This window comes from Pseudopipra pipra, chromosome 1, assembly GCF_036250125.1.
Source record: "Pseudopipra pipra isolate bDixPip1 chromosome 1, bDixPip1.hap1, whole genome shotgun sequence".
Classification (NCBI taxonomy): Eukaryota; Metazoa; Chordata; class Aves; order Passeriformes; family Pipridae; genus Pseudopipra; species Pseudopipra pipra.
In genome coordinates this window covers 155,506,008-155,521,468 of record NC_087549.1, presented here as the reverse complement: position 1 = coordinate 155,521,468, position 15,461 = coordinate 155,506,008, and the positions used below count along the sequence as shown (strand labels likewise).

General features: G+C 68.7%; 2 protein-coding genes and 1 long non-coding RNA gene across 3 annotated transcripts in view; 2 read left to right on the top strand and 1 right to left on the bottom strand.

Annotated features, from left to right (window-relative positions):
• SCAP (SREBF chaperone) overlaps positions 1-15,461 on the bottom strand; it is a 123,286-nt gene that overhangs the window by 66,868 nt on the left and 40,957 nt on the right. The gene's annotated exons all lie outside the window — the stretch shown is intronic.
• LOC135413486 (uncharacterized) lies at positions 305-1,600 on the top strand. The gene is made up of 3 exons (XR_010430260.1): positions 305-410; positions 816-1,028; positions 1,515-1,600. It is a non-coding gene; the product is annotated as an uncharacterized LOC135413486 (long non-coding RNA).
• On the top strand, positions 2,936-15,457 carry PTPN23 (protein tyrosine phosphatase non-receptor type 23). The gene is made up of 25 exons (XM_064646623.1): positions 2,936-3,175; positions 4,183-4,257; positions 4,333-4,460; positions 5,079-5,155; positions 5,248-5,297; positions 5,829-5,960; positions 6,295-6,375; positions 6,810-6,941; positions 7,057-7,104; positions 7,353-7,409; positions 7,619-7,677; positions 7,932-8,011; positions 8,901-9,015; positions 9,256-9,321; positions 9,430-9,575; positions 9,853-10,161; positions 10,809-10,963; positions 11,043-11,194; positions 11,373-11,552; positions 11,707-13,696; positions 13,852-14,033; positions 14,213-14,317; positions 14,399-14,537; positions 14,623-14,736; positions 14,813-15,457. Exons 1-25 carry the CDS (start codon positions 3,092-3,094, stop codon positions 15,356-15,358), a joined length of 5,202 nt encoding a protein of 1,733 aa, XP_064502693.1. The 5' UTR covers positions 2,936-3,091; the 3' UTR covers positions 15,359-15,457.

Sequence of the window (15,461 nt, the reverse complement as noted above, 5' to 3'; positions counted from 1 at the left end):
GCGGCGCCTTCCCGTGACGTCATCGGCCCGCCGCCAGGGGGAGACGGCCGCCATGCGCACGCGCTGACCCTCCAGCGCCCCGAGCCACGCCCACTCACGCCAAAGCCACGCCCCTCAAGTGAAGAACAGCTCAATGGCCACGCCCACGACGGCGAGGCCTCGCCCTCCAAATAGCCACGCCCCCAGTTGATCGACCGTCGTATTGGCCACGCCCACCACACAGACACCGCGCCCCATTGTAACCCCGCCCCCAGTTGCGATGCCGAATTTGTAGCAACGCCCACCGCTCTCAGGTCCCGCCCCCTTGTGACCACGCCCACCTACTGCTGCCAGGTGGCGCCGCCGCGCGTCGCGTCGCGGTGACGTCAGAGCCGGCGCGCGCGCTGTCTCGGCCATGGCGGCGGCGGGAGGTGAGGGGGGACTGGACTGGGCCACCCGGCGACATCCGCCCGCAGCGGCTCCCCGGGAGTACCGAGGGCTCCCCGGGGCGGCCCCCGCGGCGCCTCCCCCGCACCGGGCCGTGAGGGGCGGTAGGCACGGTGCACGCTCGGAAGGGCGGCGGGGGGATCCGACGAGATCGGGAGCGGTTTCCCGCCGCAGGCTCCAGCATGACGGGGCCTGGCGTGGCCCCCGCCATTCCTGCAGCGCTGCTAGAGTATCCCGGGGCCGTTTGAGGCCTCTCCCGGCGCTTCCCGGGGGCGGTTATGGAACCCCCGGACACCCCCAGGGCCCGGGAGGGATCTGGGGAGGGACACCGGGAGAGCCCTGGAACCCCCAGGCAGGGCCGGGGGCATTCCTGCCCTTTCCCATTCCAGGCTCCCGCTCTGGGGATCCAGCCCCGTTGAGGAAGCCATCGGGAAGGAGGAGGTGGATTCAGAGGACCTATCATCGAAACTGGCCTTATTGTGGTTAATTAATGCTGCCTAATTAACGCCACCGAGGGCTCAGCCCCTCCTGTGGGGGGGACCCGGGATACAGCCCTGTCCCTCTATCCCGGCGGGATTTCTCCGGAGTCACCACGTGTCCAGGTGAGCTGTCCTTGCTCTGCCCCATCCTGGTAATTCCCTCATTCCCTGGAATTACCTCTGCCAGCCCCGCCCAGGGAGTCCCCGGGGCTGGGATCCCACGGGAATGCTTGGGGGGGGGGGGTTTGGCTACTGGGACCCTCCCAGTGACCCCGTGGGCTGTGGGGCTGTGTTCCCTGGCTGTCCTCGGGTCACCCCTTGCTCCGGCCGTGCCTTCCTAGAGCTTCCCATGGTTCTGGAGAGCCTGGGATTGGCCGTGTCCGGGATCCCACAGCCCTCCCGCGGCAGGCTCCAGCGTGGGGGGGCCTGGCGTGGCCTCTGCCATTCCTGCAGTGCTGCCAGAGTACACTGGGAACGTTTGAGGCCTCTCCCGGTGCTTCCCGGGAGTGGTCATGGAACCCCCGGACACCCCTGATCCAGGGGGACAGGAGGGGAACCCCTGGAACCCCCCGGCAGGGCCAGTGACCTTCCTGCCCTTTGCCATTCCAGGCTCCTCTGATCCAGGGGGACAGGAGGGGAACCCCTGGAACCCCCCGGCAGGGCCAGTGACCTTCCTGCCCTTTGCCGTTCCAGGCTCCTGCTCCAGCGATCCAGAGGGATTTAGGAAGGCCCAGGAAGTGGGTGCAGTGTTTCTGTCACCGTCATTAACCCAGCTGTAGTTAATTAAAGCTGGAATCCCCCAGGAATGCTGATCTGGGACACTTCCCATCCCCCAGGGGTCCATCTGGTGTCACCCCCTGTGCAGGGCAGGGTTGTCACCTTGTCACCTGCACCAGGCTTGGGCGGCTCATCCCACCCTCCCCGTGCCAGCGCCCTCGTCCCACAGGGATTTGTCCTGCAGACGTGGATGGAGGAGCAGCTGGGGCAACGTGGCACTTTCCCTGTGGGAGAACGTGGATCCAGCTGCACCAGAACCAGGGAATTAAACGTGAAACCATGATTTTTCCAATTTACAATTGAGAGCCTTTGTCTCCTTCTGTTTTAGGTAAAAATGGGATAAAACGGGACTGGAGGGAGGGGCTCCAGGTGCTGGAGTGGGGATTCCCAGGGAGCAGGGACTCTCCCTGTGTCCCCATGTCCCTGACAGGCCTAGGGTCACCTGGACTCACTGTCTCTGTGTCCCAGGTCCTGATGTCTCTGCAGCCCAGTGTCCCTACAGCCCAGTGTCCCAGTATCCCTGGATCCTGATGTCCCCAGGGCCCTGTGCCCACATCCTGGTGTCCCCATGCCTGAAAAACCGGGACAAGTGGGCTGGGAAAACTGGGTGGGGAGTGGGTTTTTCCAGCTGGAAGAAGATGGCTCCAGTCCCTCTGGGATCTGGGAAGCTCTCGAGGGGCTGTTCCTGTGCCAGAGCTCATCAAATCCTTCAATTAACGGATGGAATAATTCAATTAATGGGCCAAGTGATTTCAGTTAATGGGGCAAATAAATTAATGGGTCAATTAATTAATGGATCGAATAATTCAATTAACGAGTTCAATAAATGAATGGAACTCCGGTTTTGTGATTGTTCCACATTGTTGGAAAAGGCCTGGGGAGAGGATGGGGCATCCCCCGGACCACCGAGGGGTCCTGGAGGCCTCAATATGCGTCACGGGAGGTGAGGAAAGGGGTAATTAATGGGGTAATTAACAGGGTAATTAACGGCGCCCGTGCGGGGAGGGTTTGACAGGGCCTGGTACCGGGGGTTGCCATGGCAGCCGCCCCTCCTGTCCGGGGGCGGAGCTTCGCATGACAACACCAGTCTCCTCCAATCAGCGCCCGGGGCGTCGCCATGGTTACACCTGTCTCCTCCAATCAGCGCCGGAGGTGTCACCATGGTTACACCCGCTTCAGCCTATCAGCGTGGGCTGCATCGCCATGGCAACAGCTATTGTCCTGCCCTGAGTGGGCGTGGTCCCGGCGGTGGGCGGGGCGTCGCCATGGGAACGGCGCCGGAAGTGTCGCGCGGACTCGGTGTCCCGTGAGGCCCCGCGCGGTTCCGGCGGGCCGGGATCGGGATCACCGGGATCAGCGGGATCAGCGGGAGCGGGGCCGGGAGCGGGGCCGGGAGCGGCCGGGCCGCCATGGAGGCCGTGCCCCGCATGCCCATGATCTGGCTCGACCTCAAGGAGGCCGGGGAGTTCGCCTTCAACGCCGCCGTCAAGAAGGTGGGCTCGGGGGGCCTGAGGGGCGTGGGAGGGGAGGGGACGGGCGGGGCTGGCAGGGGGAGCGGGGGCCGTGGGCCGGGGGGTCACGGTCCGTTGCGAGTTTGGGGTCCGTGAGGCTCTGGGGGGTCGTTTGGGGTCTGGGAGGGAGGGGAGGGCTTGGAGAGTGGGGTAGGTGTCTGGGAGCGGGGTTGGGGTCTGTGAGACTCGGGGGGCACTGGGGGTCTGGGACGGAGGGAGGGTTGGAGACTGGGGCAGGGGGCTCTGGGGGTCTTTGGGGTCTGTGAGCTCAGGGGGTTTTGGGGTCTGTGAGGCTCGGGGCGGTGTTTGGGGTCTGTGAGGCTCGGGGGTGCCCAGGGAAGGGCAAAGCGGGGGGGGGTCGGTTTGGGGGTCCCTGGGGCAGCGGGGGGGTGAAGCGGGGGGGGCCGTGGGTCAGCGAAGGCTCGGGGGGTTCCGGAGAGGGGGAACCGGGGCGGGGCCGCTTGGGACCCTCGGGGGGCTGCGGGGTGGGACGGGCGGGGAGGAGGTGACACGAGGCGGGGGGTTCCCCCCTTCCCGGAGCCCCCCGAGGTCTGGGGGGGCCCGGCCCTGTCACCCCCATGGGGACCTGAGTAATTATTCCCTTAATGACGAGGTGTAAACAAGCCCCGCCCCTGCCCGGCGCTGCCCGTGCCGGGATTCCTGGAAGGGCAGGGGGATGGGGGAGGTTCCCCCCGTGTTTGCCTCCCTCCCCTGCGGTTCGAGGGGGGCACACAGGGCGCAGGTGGCCCTGGGAGTGTCCCCAGCCTGCCTCACCTGCGGGGGTCGGGGGGACCTTCTCCTTTCCCGCAACTTCCTTTTCCAACCTCAGCAATTCCCGGATTCCCTCCCTTGCCCGCGGGGTTGGAACTCGTCCCTCGGGGGGTCGGAGCGTTTTCATCCCCGAGCCCCCCTGGCCCAGCCCGGGGTCCCCCACCCCCGCTGGCCCCCCCGGGGGTCTCCGGGCCCCTCACCCCCCTCCCCTCCCGCAGTTTGTCCTGAAGAATTATGGGGAGAACCCCGAGAACTACAACGAGGAGCTGCGGAAGCTGGAGCTGCTCCGGCAGGTGAGGGGGGACCTGCCCGGGGGGGCCCTCGGGGGGGGCTCTGCCGACCCCCCCTCACCCCCTCCGTGTTCCCAGAGCGCCGTCAGCGTTCCCAGGGATTTCGAGGGCTGCAGCACCCTGCGGAAGTACCTGGGCCAGCTGCACTTCCTGCAGAGCCGCATTCCCATGGGAGCGGGGCAGGACGCCGCCGTGCCCGTCACCTGGTGAGGGGAACCTCGGGGAAGGGGGCTGTCCTGGCACAGGGGGATCCCAGGGACCCCCTGGGGAACCCTGTCCTGCCCTGGGGTGGCACAGGAGGATCCCAGGGACCCCCTGGGGAACCCTGTCCTGCCCTGGGGTGGCACAGGAGGATCCCAGGGACCCCGTGGGGAACCCTGTCCTGCCCTGGGGTGGCACAGGAGGATCCCAGGGACCCCGTGGGGAACCCTGTCCTGCCCTGGGGTGGCACAGGGAGGTCCTGGGAGCCCTCGGGGAATGGGGTCCTGGCACAGGGGAGTCCTGGGGACCCCTCAGGGGATGGGGTTCTACCTCGGGGTGGTACAGTGGGAACCTCTGGGAAATGGGATGCTGTGCCAGGGAGGCACAGGGGGGCTCTGGAGGACCCCCTAGGGAACGGGCTCCTGGCACAGGGAGGTCCTGGGGACCCCTCAAGGATCAGTGTCCTGCCCCAGGGTGGAAGGGGGGGATCCCAGGGAACCTCTGGGGAGCAGTGTCCTGCACAGGGGGTTCCCAGGGACCCATGGGGAACAGGGCTCCCAACACATCCTGCTTCTGGGAGAATCCCTGCTTGTTCCCTGTCCTGGGACCCCCTTTTCCCCCAGGACCGAGATCTTCTCGGGGAAGGTGGTGACACACGAGGACATCAAGTATGAGCAGGCCTGTGTTCTCTACAACCTGGGTGAGGAACGGGACCCCATGGATTGACCTCCCTGCTCCATTCCCGGGGCTCTTGGGGGTCTCTGCCCCACTGAGCCCGCCCTGTCCCCACAGGAGCACTGCATTCCATGCTGGGAGCCATGGACAAGAGAGTGTCTGAGGAGGTACCGGCCCCCAGAGAGCCCAGAGCCAGCTCTGCCCCACGGGGGTGACAGGGCAGGGGCTGTCCCTGTGCTGGGAGCTGGGAGGGCACACCTGGAATCGTGGGGGCACGTTTTGGGCTCTGGGAATAGGTCATGGAGGAGCTGGAGCATGTCCAGGGAAGGGAAGGGAGTTGGGGAAGGGGCTGGAGCACCAGGAGCAGCTGGGGGGTCTCAGGGGGGACCGCAGGGGGACAGGAGGGTGAATATGGGGAGGTTGGGCTCTGCTCCCAGGGAACAAGGGACGGGAGGAGAGGGAATGGCCTCCAGGTGAGCCAGGGGAGGGTCAGGTTGGATATTGGAAAATTCCTGCTGGGAAGGGCTGTCCAGCCCCGGCACAGCTGCAGGGGGAGTTCCCATCCCTGCAGGGATTCCAAAGCCCTGTGGATGTGGCACCTGGGGCCATGGGCAGTGGTGGCCTTGGCAGTGCTGGGGGTGGGGTGAACTCCATGATCTGGGAAGTCTTTCCCAACCCAAACCATTCCATCCCCTCAGGGCATGAAGGTTTCCTGCACCCACTTCCAATGTGCTGCTGGTGCCTTCACCTACCTGCGGGATCACTTCCCACACTCCTACAGCGTGGACATGAGCCACCAGATCCTCAGCCTCAACATCAACCTCATGCTGGTGGGCACTGGGGGCACTGGGCACACTGGGACACCTCCACCTGTGTCCATAGGGTTGGGTGTTCCCTGGGGATCCAAGGAGACGGGATCCCAGTGTCCCACGGGGAGTTGTCTGTGGGATCTGGGCTCCCTCCAGGGGGGAAAGGATGTTTTGGGGAGCAATGGGAGTCAGGGAAGGCTCTGTGACATTCCTGGACTCTGGACACCTTGGGACTGATATTACCTGTGCCTCCTTGAACTCTCAGGAAAGGGGCTGGAGCTGGGGGGTCCTGCTGCAGTTCTGGGGTGTCCCAAGGGTTGGGGACACTGAACATTCCCCCTCTTGTCCCTGGCAGGGCCAGGCACAGGAGTGTCTCCTGGAGAAGTCCATGCTGGACAACAGGAAGAGCTTCCTGGTGGCCCGGATCAGTGCCCAGGTGAGCTCCAGGAGCTGCTCCCAGCACAATCCGGGCATTGGGAACTGCAGAGGGACTTTGGGCAAGGGCCTGGAGGGACAGGACACAGGGAATGGCTGCCCCCTGGCACAGGGGACATTTGGGGGGGATATTGGGAAGGAATTCTTGGCTGTGAAGGAGGTGAGGGACTGGAATGAATTTCCCAGAGAAGCTGTGGCTGCCCCATCCCTGGGAGTGTCCAAGGCCAGGTTGGACGGGACTTGGAGCCACCTGGACCGGGGGCAGGTGTCCCAGTGATGTCCCCAGTCCCTGCCTCTGATCCCAGACACGTCCCTGAGTTCCCACCAGAACCGTTTTTCCGGGCGATCCCAATCCCGGGGCCGGTGCCCCCTTGCCCCCCTGCCGTGGCTCCCTGGGCTCCGTGCTGCCGGGTGCCCCAGCCCTGTGCCCCCCAGGTGGTGGATTACTACAAGGAGGCCTGCAGGGCGCTGGAGAACCCGGAGACGGCGGCGCTGCTGGGCAAGATCCAGAAGGACTGGAAGAAGCTGGTGCAGATGAAGATCTACTACTTTGCTGCCGTGGCCCACGTGAGTGGGGAGGGGCTGGGGGGCTCCCATCCCCCCTTGGGCTGATCCCTGGGCTTTTCCTGCCCCTCTCAAAGCTCTCCCTGGAGTCACACAGCTCTGCTCTGTTTTCCTGCAGCTGCACATGGGGAAGCAGGCCGAGGAGCAGCAGAAGTTTGGGGAGAGGGTAAGCGAGGCCACGTCATCCCACGTCATCCACTCCAGGCTCTGGATCGTGGTTCTGGGCAGGGGGTTGTGTCTTGGGAGAGGTTGGCATGTGGGGCATCCATGAGTGTCTCACCCGTGCCCTGTGTCCTGCCAGTGCCTGGGAGCTCTGGGAAGCCCTGGGAAGCTCTGGCCCTCAGGGACTGGTGTCCCTGTGCAGGGCAGGGACATTTCCTCCCGTGCCAACCCCAATTCCTGCTCTCTCCACAGGTCATCTACTTCCAGAGTGCTCTGGATAAGCTCAACGAAGCCATCAAGCTGGCAAAGGTGTGTTCCTGGGAGCAGGGATTGGGGCTTTCCCACTCTAGAGCTGGGCCCTGGGCTGCCAGGCTGGGAAGGCTGGGAAGGGGGGGATTGGGATGGCTTTAAGAGGCTTCAGCTGCCCCCAGGCCTCTCCATTCCTGTCTGGAGCACAGCAGGAGGTGCCTGGGAGGCTCTGGGAACACTGGCAGTGGTTCCTGCTCTCAATTCCACAGGGCCAGCCCGACACCGTGCAGGAAGCCCTGAGGTTCACCATGGATGTGATTGGTGGGAAGTGAGTGTGGATGGGGCACCCCGGGGTGGTGTATGTGTCCTTCTCCAGGGATTGGGAATGCTGGGGGACAGGGAGCCTGGGGAGCATCCCTGGTGTCCCCATGGCAGAGCCCGGCACTGCCCCAGGCCCTGGGGATGAACGGCTGCTGTGGGAATGCTGGAGTGATCCTGGGAGGCTGATCCCAGTGGGAGCGAGCTCAGGGAGCTGGGAATGCTGCCCACTGCTCCTGACAAGGCATCACCTCCCAATTCCAGGTACAATTCCGCCAAGAAGGACAACGACTTCATCTACCACGAGGCCGTGCCCGCGCTGGACACCCTGCAGTCCGTCAAAGGTGGGCAGTGGGACACGGCCAGGGGCTCCCTGGGAACAGGGATCCGTGTGGGACACGGCCAGGGGCTCCCTGGGAACAGGGATCCGTGTGGGACACGGCCAGGGGCTCCCTGGGAACAGGGATCCGTGTGGGACACGGCCAGGGGCTCCCTGGAACAGGGATCCGTGTGGGACAGTCCCAGCCAGGGGCTCCCTGGGAACAGGGATCCGTGTGGGAGTGATCCCAGCCAGGGGCTCCCTGGAACAGGGATCCGTGTGGGACAGTCCCAGCCAGGGGCTCCCTGGGAACAGGGATCCGTGTGGGAGTGATCCCAGCCAGGGGCTCCCTGGGAACAGGGATCCGTGTGGGACACGGCCAGGGGCTCCCTGGAACAGGGATCCGTGTGGGAGTGATCCCAGCCAGGGGCTCCCTGGAACAGGGATCCGTGTGGGATGGTCCCAGCCAGGGGCTCCCTGGAACAGGGATCCGTGTGGGATGGTCCCAGCCAGGGGCTCCCTGGAACAGGGATCCGTGTGGGATGGTCCCAGCCAGGGGCTCCCTGGGAACAGGGATCCGTGTGGGATGGTCCCAGCCAGGGGCTCCCTGGGAACAGGGATCCGTGTGGGACATGGCCAGGGGCTCCCTGGAACAGGGATCTGTGTGGGATGGTCCCAGCCAGGGGCTCCCTGGGAACAGGGATCCGTGTGGGATGGTCCCAGCCAGGGGCTCCCTGGGAACAGGGATCCGTGTGGGATGGTCCCAGCCAGGGGCTCCCTGGGAACAGGATCCGTGTGGGATGGTCCCAGCCAGGGGCTCCCTGGGAACAGGGATCCTGGGACAGTCCCAGCCAGGGGCTCCCTGGGAACAGGGATCTGTGTGGGATGGTCCCAGCCAGGGCTGTGTCCCGCAGGTGCCCCCCTGGTGAAGGCTCTGCCCGTGAACCCCACGGACCCCGCGGTCACTGGCCCCGACATCTTTGCCAAGCTGGTGCCCATGGCTGCCCACGAGGCCTCGTCCCTGTACAGGTGTGTCTGGGGTGGGATGGGGGTGTGCCCCCCAGCAAGGACCCCCTGTCCCAGCTCAGGCTCTGCAGGCTGGAGGAGCTGCAGGGGACCGATGTCACAGCCATCTGTGGCCCCCCAGGGCTGGACGGGGCTCCAGCCAGTCCCCAGGGGGAGCAGGGCTCAGGGGACCCAGGGACCCCCGGGCTCAGGAATCCTGGCACAGGTTTCCCTGCACTCACGGGATGTTTTGTCCTGTCACAGCGAGGAAAAGGCCAAACTGCTGCGGGACGTGATGGCCAAGATCGAGGCCAAGAACGAAGTGCTGGAGTACGTGAGGGGACTGGTGGGGCCCTCCCACCCCCAGGGGCCCTGCGGGTCCTGGGCTCTGCCAGGGGGCACACGGCCACCCCTCAGGGGCCCCTCTGTGTCCCACAGCCAGTTCATGGACTCCATGCAGCTGGACCCCGAGACCGTGGACAACCTGGACATGTACAACCACATCCCGGCCGTGCTGATGGAGAAGTGTGCTGCCCTCAGCGTGCGCCCCGACACCGTCCGCAACCTCGTCCAGTCCATGCAGGGTGAGTGGGCACTGCTGCCTGCCCACAGCCTGGCACTGGGAACGGCTGCACCAACGGCCAATTCCTGAATCCCAAAGTGTTTTCCCTGTTGGATGGGAGGGGGGTGACCCTGAGGGGGTTGGGGCCCAGGAGCGCCCACCACCCCGGGGTCTGGGCTGCCATGTCCTGCCCTGGGCTGCCCACAGCCGGGTTTCACCCTGGGAGGCCGTGTCTGTGCCTGGCTCCAGGCCCAGAGCAGTTGGGGGGTGTCCCAGCCCCGCTCCACGTGTCCCCCCAGTGCTCTCCGGGGTCTTCACGGACGTGGAGGCGTCGCTGAAGGAGATCCGGGACCTGCTGGAGGAGGACGAGGCGCAGGAGCGGAAGCTGCAGGAGCTGCTGGGGCGGGTCCCGCCGGCGCCGGGGTCCCCCCCGGGGCTGGCCGAGGTGAGCAAGGAGTGCTCCAAGTACCTGGAGCTGCACGAGAAGGCCAGCTTCACCAACACCGAGCTGCACCGCGCCATGAACCTGCACCTGGGCAACCTGCGCCTGCTCGGCGGCCCCCTGGAGCAGGTCCGGGCCGCGCTGCCCACCCCCTCCCTGAGCGAAGGTGAGGCCTGGCCCTGGCAGGGGGGAGGCAGGGCTGTCCCTCCCTGTGCCCCCCCTGAGCTGAATGTGTCCCCCTGGCATGGGGGAGGCAGGGCTGTCCCTCCCTGTGCCCCCCCAGGCTGAATGTGTCCCCCCGGATTGGGGGAGGCAGGGCTGTCCCTCCCTGTGCCCCCCCTGAGCTGAATGTGTCCCCCCGGACTGGGGGAGGCAGGGCTGTCCCTCCCTGTGCCCCCCCGGGCTGAATGTGTCTCCCCGGACGGGGGGAGGGAGGGCTGCTCTCCCTGTGCCACTCTGGGGGTCTGCCTGTCCCCACCACACCCCAGGGTAGGGGAGGCAGGGCTATAACCCCCTGAGGCTGGATGTGGCACCCTGGGCTGAGGGAGGCAGGGCTGTCCCTCCCTGTGCCCCCCTGGGGGTCCCTGTGTGTCACTGGGCACTGGCACCGTCCGTGTGAGCTGGGTGGGTGCTTGTCCCCATGGAAATGTGACAAGTGGGGCCTTGTTTGGGGACAGAGCCCTGGTCGCTGTCCTAGGGCGTGGCCCCTCACCCCTGGGGGTCCCAGCCCTGACCCACCCCCTCGGGCTCCGTGCGGTCCCTCGGGGTCCGGCCCAGCCCCTGACCCTGTCCCTGCCCCTGTCCCACCCCCAGACGACAAACAGGTGCTGCAGAACCTGAAGCGGATCCTGGCCAAGGTGCAGGAGATGCGGGACCAGCGGCTGTCCCTGGAGCAGCAGCTGCGGGAGATGATCCAGAAGGACGACATCACCACCTCGCTGGTCACCACCGACCGCTCCGAGATGAAGGTGGGGCTGGGGACGTGCCCGTCCCCCCGCGGGGGCTGCTCCGGCCCCCAGCCCCACGGCCCCTGCCCTGTCCCGGCAGAAGCTCTTTGAGGAGCAGCTCAGGAAGTACGACCAGCTGAAGGTGTACCTGGAGCAGAACCTGGCGGCGCAGGAGAACGTGCTCAAGGCCCTGACCGACGCCAACGTCAAGTACGCGGCCGTGCGCAAGGGGCTGGCCGAGGTGGAGCACAAGTGAGTGCGGGGCTCAGGGCCCAGCGACAGGGCTGGGCTCACCCCTGGGCTGGGAGCTGTGCCAGCGGCTTTGTCCTGCCCCCGTGTCCATCCCAGTGGGAGCTGCTGGGTCACCCGGGAGCCTGGACTGGGACCAACCTTTATACCGGTCGTCCATCCCCTCCCTGCCCTGTCCCAGGTGGAACACCACCGTCCAGACCCTGGTGGCCTCCTACGAGGCCTACGAGGACCTGATGAAGAAGTCCCAGGAGGGGAAGGATTTCTACACGGACCTGGAGGGGAAGGCGGCCAAGCTGCTGGAGCGGGCACGGGCCGTGTGCCAGGCCAGCCAGGCCCAGCGCCAGCAGCTGCTCGAGAGGTGGGTGCTGCCCAGACCTGGGGGGCTGCTGAGACCCCCGGGAGGGGGAAGGGCCTCGGGGTGCTCTGTGTGGTGGCTCGGGGCTCCCGGTGCCCATGGAGGGGGGCGGTGGGCAGGCGGTGCCCAGCCCCCCTGAGCCCCCCTGCCCCCCCAGGGAGCTGAAGAAGCAGCCGCCCCCCCGGCCCACGGCCCCCAAGCCCCCCCTGCAGAAGAAGGCGCTGGAGCTGGAGCCCGGGGGCTCCGAGGCCGCAGATTTGGGCTCCCTGGGGCTGCCGGACCTGCCCGAGGAGCTGCGGAGCCTCCCCCCGGAGCTGCTGCCCGGGCCCTTGGCACAGCTGCCCCCCCCGGCACTGGCCGCCCTGGCTGGGGGGCTGCGGCCCCCCGAGCCCTTCGTGCCGCCGGGGGGGGTGGCCAGTGCCCCGCTGCCCCCCCTGGCCCCCACGCCCCCGTTCCCGGGGCACTACCGCCTGCCCGGCCCCCCCGGCCCCTTTCCCCCCGCGGGGGGGGCCCCGGGGCAGCTCCTGCAGCCCTCGGCCCCCGCCGGGCCCGTGCCCAGCTCGGCCCCGGCCCCGCCCCAGCTCTTCCCGGCCGCCCCCCTGCTCCGCGCTCCGGGCCAGCCGGCCTTCGGGGCGCCCCACGTGCTGCCCCCGCGCTCGTCCCCCCAGCACGGGGCCCTGCCCGCCCCCGCCTACGGCCTGGGCCAGCCCGGGGGGGCCCCCGGCCCGCTCCGCCCCCCCGGCCCGGGGGCAGCTCCCCTGGGTGCCCAGCCGGGGGTGGGCGGCCCCGAGCCCCCGGGCACCCGCCCGGCCACCACCACGGTGGACAGCGTGCAGGCTCCCATCTCCAGCTGCACCGCCCCTCCGCGGGGACCCCCGGGCCCCTTCCTGCCCCCCCAGCGCCCGGCGGGGCCCCCGGCCCCCTTCCCCTACCCCGCGGGAGGGGTTCAGCCCTTCGTGGCGCCGGCTCAGCACCCCTTCCCCCCGGCACAGCCCCCCCACACCTTCGCCCCCGCCCAGGCCCCCCAGCAGTTCCCCCCGGGGCCGTTCCTGCCCCCGGGCTCGGCCCAGGCCCCGCTGCCCTTCCAGCCGCCCCCCCGGCCCTCCCTCGCCCCCCCGGCCCAGTTCCCCCAGCAGCCCTTCGCCGGTCCCGGGGGGCAGCTGCCCCCCCCCGCCCCCGGGCAGCCCCCGCTGCCCCCCCAGCTCTACCAGCTCCCGGGGCAGGACCAGCTGCCCCCGCCGGGGCTCGCCCCGCACCCGGGGGCCGTGCCCTTCCCCAGGGCCCCTGCCCAGGGCGGTCCCGCGGCGCTGGGGGGGCTCCCGGCCGTGCCCCCCGGCTCCCCCGCGCTGCCCTTCTGCCCCAGCCCGGCCCCCCCCGGCGCTCAGCTGCCCCCCGGGTCCATGGCAGCCCCCGCCCAGGCGCCCCCGCCCAGCCCCGTGCCGGGCACCGTGGTGGTCCAGGGCCCTCTGGTGCCGTCCCCGGCCCCCTCCCCGGTGCCGGCCCTGCCCGTGCAGCCCCCGGCGCCCCGTCCCCCTCCCGCGCTGCCGCCGCCGGGCCCGGGGGACGCGCCGTTCCCGCGGCAGAGCCCCTGCCCCGCGGACCTGCTCTCGTCCAGCCCCGAGAGCCAGCCCGGCGGGGCGGCGGCCGGGGGGCTGCTGCAGCCCACCAAGGCGGGCGCGCAGGAGGGGCAGCGGCCGCGGGCCGTGCAGGTGATCGAGGCGGACCCGTACGCGGAGCCCGAGCGGGTGCAGCGGCTGCGGGCCGAGCTGGAGCGGTTCCGGGCCGCGGCCGAGCGGCTGGAGCGGCCCGTGCCCGGCGGCGGCTCCGAGCTGGACGCGCTCTGGAAGGAGCTGCAGGAGGCCCAGGAGCGGGACGCCCGCCAGCGCTCCATCGCCATCGCCCGCTGCTACTCCATGAAGAACCGGCACCAGGACATCATGCCCTACGACCGCAACCGCGTCGTGCTCTGCTCGGGCAAGGACGACTACATCAACGCCAGCCGCGTGGAGGACCTGTCCCCGTACTGCCCCGCCCTCATCGCCACCCAGGCCCCGCTGCTCGGCACCGCCGCCGACTTCTGGCTCATGATCTACGAGCAGAAGGTCTCCGTGGTCGTCATGTTGGTGTCCGAGCAGGAGCTGGACAAGGTGCGTCCTGGCCCGGGTGAGGGACAGCGGGGGCGGCCGGGGCGGGTTCCCCGGGGATGGGACACCCTGCCTGCTGCCTCCTGCCCTTGTGCTGCGCACGGGGGGCCGTGGGGGAGCGGCCCCGGCAGGGTGTCCTGACGCCCGTCCCCCGGCAGAAGGTGCTACGGTACTTCCCGTCGGAGCGGGGCCAGCCCGTGGCTCACGGCCCCCTGACCCTGGTGCTGACCAGCCTGCGGGTGACCCCCACGCACGTGGAGCGGATGCTGACGCTGCAGTACCGCGACCAGAGCCTCAAGCGCACCGTGGCCCACCTCCAGTTCACCTCCTGGCCTGAGCTGTACGGAACGGGCGGGCAAGGGGGGCTGGGGGCGTTGCAGGGGAGGGCCTGGGAGGCCTGATCTGCTGGGGGGCTGTGGGACCAGAGCTCTGAGTGTGGGACGGTGTTTGGGCAGCCCTGACGCCTCCTGGGGGGGCTGAGCGCAGGGACTCCCCAGTGAGTGTCCCCCCCCAATGCAGGGGCCTGCCCGACAGCAAGGGGAGCCTCCTGCGCTTCATCCAGGAGGTGCACGGGCACTACCTGCACCAGCGCCCGCTCCACACGCCCGTCGTGGTGCACTGCAGGTGAGCGGGGACGGGGCTCCCGGGGCGGGGTGGGGTCCCCCCTCGTCCCTCGGGGTGTCACAGCCGGGGGTCTCTCCACAGCTCCGGCGTGGGTCGCACGGGGGCCTTCTGCCTCCTGTACGCGGCCGTGCAGGAGGTGGAGGCCGGGAAGGGCATCCCGGACCTGCCGCAGCTGGTGAGGCGCATGCGGCAGCAGCGCAAGCACATGCTGCAGGAGAAGGTACCGGGCAGGGCTGCAGCCCCTCGGGGGCGGGGGGAAGGGGCTGCAGCCCCCCGGGCTCTCACCGTGTCCCTCTGCCCTGCAGCTGCACCTCAAGTTCTGTTTCGAGGCCGTCCTGCTCCACGTGGAGCAGGTGCTGCTGCGCCACGGCGTGGGGACCCCCGCGCTGCCCAAGCCCCCCAACAGCACCTCACCCAAGGTGGGTACGGGGGGGAGTACCGGGGGGGCTGGGGGGACTCTGCCACCCCCGGGCTCATGGGGCTGCTCTCCCCCAGCTCTACTTCCAGCAGGACCCCCAGGACCTGGTGCTGGGGGGGGACGTTCCCATCAGCTCCATCCAGGCCACCATCGCCAAGCTCAGCATCAAACCGGGGGGGCCCAGCACAGAGCCCGGGGGGAGCTGGGGGACAGACCCCACCTCCCCTCCGGACCCCACGGACCCCGAGATGCCACCAGTGCTTCCTGACGGCGTCGTGGACGGTGTCGGTGCCCCCCTGCCCGAGCCCCCCGCCCCGGGGCCGCCCCTCCCCGAGGCACAGGGTGACGCCGAGAGCAGCAACCACGTGGGGGAGAGCCCCGAGGGGCCGGGGGGGCCCCCAGAGCCCCCCGCCGCCCCCCCTGCCTCCTCCTCCTCCTCGCTGGAGCTGCTGGCGTCGCTCACGCCCGAAGCCTTCAGCCTGGACGCCTCCCTGAAGGGCAAGCAGCGCATGAACAAGCAGAACTTCCTGCAGGCGCAGCCGGGCGAGGGGCTCCGCGGGCCCCGGCCCAGCGACGACCCCCTGAGCATGCTCGACCCCCTCTGGACACTCAACAAGGCGTGAGGGGGGCGGGGGCCCCCCGGCCCCCCCAGCTCCACTTTGACTCCAGGTAGAACTGACTTTTTCAGCTCTTTGCTACTAAAATAAAGCGAGTTTATCGGCCGGG

Excerpts from the sequence above, each read along its gene's own strand:
- PTPN23 (XM_064646623.1), top strand. The coding sequence starts at position 3,092 with ATGGAGGCCGTGCCCCGCATGCCCATGATCTGGCTCGACCTCAAGGAG. Across the intron at positions 5,156-5,247 it reads CTGTGTTCTCTACAACCTGG|GAGCACTGCATTCCATGCTG; the intron begins GTGAGGAACGGG and ends CTGTCCCCACAG. Across the intron at positions 14,034-14,212 it reads TTCACCTCCTGGCCTGAGCT|GGGCCTGCCCGACAGCAAGG; the intron begins GTACGGAACGGG and ends CCCCCAATGCAG.